Genomic DNA, 7,725 nt, shown 5'->3' on the forward strand with positions numbered 1-7,725 from the left:
AAACTCCTTTGGGTGTGCCTCCTCGGCACCTATCAGTGACCATAAAGTGATTTGATAAAAATAAAAAAATAAATTAAAAAATGATGGCCGAGTATAAAGGAAAGCTTCCAATTCATGCCTCTGACCCACATTTCATATGGCTCACAGAGCTGTCAATGCCGTGGAGATTCACAGAATGCTTCCCTTTGCATGTCCCATAACCATGCCAAAACAGCATCATCTTTCCCTGTGTCATTTTTCTTCCCCATCAATCATAAACTATTTGAGTAAAGCCACAGGCTAGTCAGTGGCCCAGCAAACTGGAACATTATTCTTTATTCCTCCAAATAATCATGAAACTGTTTTGACTTCAGAAACTTAATTGATTATAAATTCTTACAACTCTTATCCCTCTGTCCCAGTCTTAGCCTATTCCTTTAGGAAGCAACTATCTCTTTGCTGATTACTAGAAAGGACTCGTAACTGTATTGGATTTATTCTCCGTTTCCTCTTTACTGGACAGACTGTAGCCAATGTTCACTTTCTAAGCATGAATCATGCCAAGTCCTTTCTTAAAGTCCTAGCTTCCATGAATCTATATGCTCTCAGCTCCTGTATATCTGACTAATCACAAATCCAACCAGGTTGATTGTCCTCCATACTGAATTCATTTAAGCCTAGCACTGTCTATGCTTACAGCACAAAACATGTGATTGTTGCCATAAGAAGATACCGACTCAAATGTGCAGAACATTCCATGATTCTTTGTAGAATGTATTTGGTGTTTCACTTACTACTTTTCCTGCTCAGTAAATCAGGAGCATCATGCTGGTTTCATGCCTGCATAATTTTATGATGTCATCACTTATAAAACACATACTGTGATAAGGTGTTCTCAAACATTCTCCACATAACTTTAAAATAAGTCTGTTTTTAGTTCTGTTTAGTAGAAAGGAAACACACAAAAATGTAAACAAGATTCTCAGTAATAATTGAGCTAAGATTCAAACTCAGATGGCAGGTTCTAGTAATGAAAGCCTCGAGTGTATTAAGTTGCTAGTATTATTACTTATGTCATCCCCAGGTCTAGCTCAGTGTTAGATATTTAGCATGTGGTCAGAACAAAATTGTTGTATTATTATATTAAAATTTAAAAGTGATAGAAATTTCCATCAAGAATTACAGCTACAATGGCCCAAGCATGGTAGAATGGTATTCTGAAGGAATGGCTATATTTTTTAAAAGATGCAAGCTGGGGAAACAGAAATCTTGGGCAGCCTTGGTACATCAGGGAAACAGTGTGAATACATGTACCACAGGGAGCTAAGGGCAAACAGTGCTTCTGCAGTTGAAAATATGTGAAAGTATAAGACTTAAAACTTTGAAGTATTTACCCTACTGGAGACCATTTAAAAAAAATGTCCATGGCAAAATAGAGAGTATTGCCTGCAATGACAGAATAGTGCCTGGGGTAAATGGGACAATGTGAACTATGTTGGCATCACTCATAGACACAAAGGCAGAGTATGTGTATGCACAGGAGTGCCAGGCCTCCCATGCAGAACATTGATCTGCCATAATTCAGAAGCTTCTATGGCACATAAGAGATGGTTCAGTAAACACAAACTTTTGTGTAGTCAAAAACATGTCTTTCAGACATCTCAGAGATAAATAGATTATACCTAATCCTGGGGGAAATGCCTTCTTTTACAGTAAGTCACTCAGATACCTAGGAGAGCAACAACCAACTAGATCACCAGGGACCCTGGTCAAATGGAAGTGAGAAATGTGCATATGAAGAAATTCTAGCTTTTAGTAACCTAGAAGCCAGTTGTCCTCTGAGATAAAGTTTAGTGCAATAGCTAATACTAATATGTCCCCCTTTCTTACAAGAATGTTTATCTGATGCTTCTTTTTCAGAGTGTCCAATACATTATTGCAGAAATGGTGGCACTTGTGTAATAGAGAATATTGGTCCCACATGTAGGTAAGAACATTACTTAATTGTTTTTAACATGTAAGTCAGTTTGCATACTTATTTGTCCCAAGGCTTGCGATAATAGAGCATAAACCAATATATTATTAACCAAGTAAAATACTGCATTATGAAACTAATATATAACTGTCTGCATGTATAAGATTAAAAACATGAAAATATTTCAAGAAATATTGGGTGTTTCATGCAATTTTATGTTTTCAACATTTTCTAGCATGCAAGATGCAGCATTTTAAAAATATTGATTACCTGCATTTGATGTTTATATGCTTTCAAAAGATTTTTGTTTGTGTTTTTGTATCTCACTCTGTAACTCAAGCCAATCTTGACCTTGCAATAGTTCTCCTGCCTCAGCCTTCTCAGGGCTAAGTTTACAGGTGTGAGACACCACACTTGACTCAAACGAAGTTTCTCTTTGTCTAATTTCATATGACCTTTGTTGCTAACTAGAGAATCAATGAGTTTAGTCTAATGTCTAATTCTATTATCTTTTATTTCAAATCCTATATTTGACTCTCCTAATGAGAAAGAATAAAATTAATTCATAAGTAAGACGATCTTCTGACTTGCCGATGGATATTTGTGAGATGAATAAAGATACAGATAAAGAATACATTTGCATACTCAGAGCAAAGTAAACAAAAACAGGCCTTGTGAGTTCTTTGGGGAATTGCTCATACTGCATATCAAAGATTTTTTATTTTTTTCCCTCATCCTGTAGGAAACTGTACAAAAACTTTCATAAACTCTAAAGGAAATGATGCATATTGTATTATATTTGTTATCTAGTAGAGCACTGCCTATATTACTTTGCTTATTGCAAAACCTATTGAAGCCTGGTAATTTAAATTATAATGAAGCACATAAATATATAGAAAACACTCACCAATAGCTATCTAAATTCTTAAAACTTTTTGAGTAACACTCATATGTGTAAAGATAGTTCCTTTCTGTCTCCTGCAGGAGATTATGGGGCCCTGCACTTCCTTTAGACCCATTGGCTACTGGGATTGGGATTCTCAGGGCAGAGCAGGTACTGTCTTTAGCTGGGTACCCATTAGTAATCCCCTCAGGCTCCAGTAGATAGTTTCAAACCCATGGTAAGAAAGATGATCATGGTCTAGAATGCTTAAACTCACTGTGTCTCTAACAATCCCAAAAGTCTTCAGTGTGGGAAGACTGTTTGTGTGTGCTAGGTGGCAAAAAATGGGAGGGAGATTATGGAATGATTATATGGACGCTCATTACACATGTATGACATTGTCAAAGAACAAACTCAACAAATGCTTCAAACGAGACAAAACAAACAAAAACAAGAAAACAGTAAGAGCATCAGGCCAATCAGACAGCTTAGAGAGTAAAAGCACTTTATAGCTAGGACTAAGAACCGGAGTGTGATTGAAAAAAAAAAGAATATGAGTTCAAACCTAAAACCCAGAATCCACCTGGTAAAAGAAAAGAACTGACTATCTGAGGTAGTCCTTTGACCTCCATACATTGCAGTAGTACATGTGAGCCAAACAGAGGCTTGTGCACTCTATAGCTCATCTGTATATCTATCTCTATATCTCCCTATATAGCATAAAAATAATATTGATTAAATAAAATTAATAATAAACTATTATGTTCTTTAGATATGGCTTTAACATTGACAAAAGTGAATTACAAGTGATTTTCTTAAAATGTTTTGTCTCTTAAATCCATTATATAATTGATTTCACATCTCAGAGTTATATTTTTCTTCATATTATTCAGCATGGAAGTTTACTATAAAATATTAGCTGATTTAGCATACATACTATTTAGTATGTATTTAGAATACATACTATGTATTTATATATGTATATATTATACATACTATGTATTTAGAATACATACATACTATCCATTGCTAAAATCTTCCCCAAAGAAACTGAAAAAGCAGTCATCTGATGTTTATTGAACGTCAGCTAAGTGGATGAAGCTTTTTAGTGTCAACTGTTTACAGTAAGGCGGTTTTCAGTGCTGTCCTCTTCAGCTCTGCAGAGCTGGAAAGCTCACTGGCTGTAGATAGTCTCAGCTGAGCAAGCAAAGAGCTCTGCATTCTTGGCAACTTTCTCAAGTACTTAAATAAACTTTAGCAACTGAAATCCAGATGTAGAAGCACTAAATGTATTTCTCTCAAATGCAAAGCTCAAAGGTGAGGGACAGATGATGGAAGACAGAGAAAAGGATGGGATTTCAGGAAGGAAATTGATGGAGCAAAGTTTAAGTGTACTGCTAAGGAGGTCTAAAAAGTATATTAACATATTGCTTATGAAACAAATACTAGTATCAAAGAATATAACTTTAAAAATAATGATCATGAGCAATTTATAATTTACTGTTATCAACTTTTTAATAATATTTTTATCCTTGACATTATCTTATAGTTATAATTGTGTGGTCTGTACATGTTTTGTGCATGTGTCATAAATAAGTATATTGTGCCTGATCTAGTGAATGAAAGTTTCTAATAGCAAATCACTTAAGTACACTAAGGACATCAGTCCATCCCAGAGCAGGGGCTATGATCAAGTGAACAAGTGAATATAGTAAAATGGATCCATAAGGAGAAGAGTTAGGAGTCAGCATCTAATGAAATTGATTGGCAAAAACCAACAAGGAAGAATACATTTAAAATTGTCAGCAATTATTATAAGTATAAATATTCCATGAAAAAAAACAGATCCACACAATATCTTTCCATGAATCTAGCCCTTCAGAGGATAATAAAGAAAAAACACCAACACTAAGATAGAAACTACACCCTAGAAAAAGCAAGAAACTAATCCCCCAACAAAACCAAAAGAAGACAGCCAAAGAACAGAACACAACTTTAACAACAAAAATGACAGGAAGTAAAAATTACTTTTCTTTAATTTCTCTTAACATCAATGGAATCAATTCCCCAATAAAAAGACATAGACTGAAAGACTGGTTACACAAACAGGATCCCACATTTTTCTGCTTACAGGAAACCCACCTCAGGGAAAAAGACAGACACTACCTCAGAGTAAAAGACTGGAAAACAATTTTCCAAGCAAATGGTCCAAAGAAACAAGCTGGATTAGCCATTCTAATATCAAATAGAATTGAATTTCAACTCAAAGTTATCAACAAAGGCAAGGAGGCACATTTCATACTCATCAAAGGTAAAATCTACCAAGATGAACTCTCAATTCTAAATATCTATGNTCCAAATATAAGGGCAGCCACATTCATTAAAGAAACTTTAGTAAAGCTCAAAGCACACATTGCACCTAACACAATAATAGTGGGAGACTTAAACACCTCACTCTCACCAATGGACAGATCCTGGAAACAGAAACTAAACAGAGACACATGAACACTAACAGAAGTTGTGAAATAAAAGGATTTAACAGGTATCTACAAATCAATTTATTCTAAAACAAAAGGATATACCTTCTTCTCAGCAGCTCATGGTAACTCCTCCAAAACTGACCATATAATCGGTCACAAAACAGGCCTTGACAGATACAAAAATATTGAAATTATCCCATGCATTCTATCAAATCACCACGGACTAAGGTTGATCTTCAGCATAAATAATAGAAAACCAACATTCATGTGGAAACTGAACAAGTCTCTACTTAACAATACCTTAATCAAGGAAGAAATAAAGAAAGAAATTAAAGACTTTTTAGAGTTTAATGAAAATGAAGCCACAACATACTCAAACTTATGGGACACAATGAAAGCAGTCCTAAGAGGAAAACTCATAGCTCTAACTGCTGCCAAAAAGAAACTAGAGAGAGACTCTGCAAACCTTGATGTAAAGGAAGTCATTTTGATTCAAAGATAATTGTAGAGAAATGGAATATTTCTAAATTTACGTGTGCAAACTTCTGAAATATTTATCAGTTTTTTTTAATAGAAAATACAAAGTAATCACTTAGAAGTCACAATACTCTTGATTTATGTCTTGAAAGTATAAAGCTTTGTTTTTGTTATATTTTAAAAAAAAAAGAAACTAGAGAGAGAATACACTAGCAGTCTGACAGCACACCTAGGAGCTCTAGAACAAAAGGAAGCAAATTCACCTAAGAGGANTAGACGGCAGGAAATAATCAAACTTAGGGCTGAAATCAACCAAGTGGAAACAAAAAAGAATTATTCAAAGAATCAACCAAACCAGGTTCTTTGAGAAAATCAACAAGATAGATAAACCCTTAGCCAGACTAACTAGAGGGTACAGGGACAGTATCTTAATTAAAAAAATCAGAGAAGAAAAGGGAGACATAACAATGGATCCTGAGGAAATCCAAAACATCATCAGATCCTACTACAAAAGGCTATACTCAACAAAACTGGAAAACCTGGATGAAGTGGACAGACAGATAGCAGGTACCAAAGTTAAATCAGGATCAGATTAATGATTTTAACAATCCCATTTCCCCTAAGGAAAAAGAAGCAGTCATTAATAGTCTCCCAACCAAAAAAAGTCCAGGACCAGATGGGTTTATTGAAGAGTACTATCAGACCTTCAAAGAAGACCTAATTCCACCTCTCCTCAAAATATTCCACAAAATAGAAACAGAAGATACTCTATACTATTCAATCTATGAAGCCACAATTACTCTGATACCTAAAAATCACAAAGATCCAACAAAGAAAGAGAACTTGAGACCAATTTCGCTTATGAATATTAATGAAAAAATATTCAATAAAATCCTTGCAATCCAAATCCAAGAACACATCAAAATCATCATCCATCATGACCAAGTAGGCTTCATCCCAGGGATGCAGGAATGGTTTAATTTAGAGAAATCCATCAATGTCATTCACTATATAAACAAACTCAAAGACAAAAATCACGTTATCATCTTGTTAGATGCTGAGAAAGCATTTGACAAAAATCCAACACCCCTTCATGATAAGAGTCTTGGAAACATCAGGAATTCATGGCCCATACCTAAACATAATTATAGCAATCTACAGCAAACTAGTAGCCAACATCAAAGTAAATGGAGAGAAGCTTGAGGCAATCCCATTAAAACCAGGGACTAGACAAGGCTGCCCACTTTCTCTCTACCTATTCAATATAGTACTTGAAATCCTAGTCAGAGCAATTAGACAACAAAAGGAGATCAAGGGTATACAATTGGGAAAGGAAGAAGTCAAAATATCACTATTTGCAGATGATATGATAGTATATATAATTGACCGTAAAAATTCCACCAGAGAACTCCTAAACCTGATAAACGGCTTCAGTGCAGTAGCTGGATATAAAATTAACTCAAACAAATCAGTGGCCTTTCTCTACACAAAGGAAAAAAAAAGGATGAGAAAGAAATTAGGGAAACAGCACGCATCACAATAGTCACAAAAAATATAAAATACTTTGGTGTAACTCTAACTAAGAAAGTTAAAGATTTGTATGACAAGAACTTCAAGTCTCTGAAGAAAGAAATTGAAGAAGATCTCAAAAGTTGGAAAGATCTCCCATGTTCATGGATTGGCAGAATTAATAAAGTAAAAATGGCTATCCTGCTGAAAGCAATCTACAGATTCAATGCAATCCCCATCAAAATTCCAACTCAATTCTTCACTGAGTTAGAAACGGCAATTTGCATATTCATCTAGAATAATAAAAAACCTAGGATAGCAAACACTATTCTCAACAATAAAAGCACCTCTGGGGGAATCACCTTGCCTGACTTTAAGCTGCACTACAGAGCACTTGTGATAAAAACTGCATGTTATTGGTA

General features: G+C 34.9%; 1 protein-coding gene across 1 annotated transcript in view; it reads left to right on the top strand.

The window, feature by feature from the left end:
- Positions 1-7,725, top strand: part of Malrd1 (MAM and LDL receptor class A domain containing 1) — a 658,259-nt gene that overhangs the window by 554,247 nt on the left and 96,287 nt on the right. Inside the window, exon 35 of the mRNA XM_021195116.1 lies at positions 1,900-1,966. Coding sequence (XP_021050775.1) covers positions 1,900-1,966 — 67 coding nt within the window. The remainder of the gene's footprint in view (positions 1-1,899; positions 1,967-7,725) is intronic.

The sequence above is a fragment of the Mus pahari genome, chromosome 3 (assembly GCF_900095145.1).
Source record: "Mus pahari chromosome 3, PAHARI_EIJ_v1.1, whole genome shotgun sequence".
In the NCBI taxonomy this organism is placed as follows: Eukaryota; Metazoa; Chordata; class Mammalia; order Rodentia; family Muridae; genus Mus; species Mus pahari.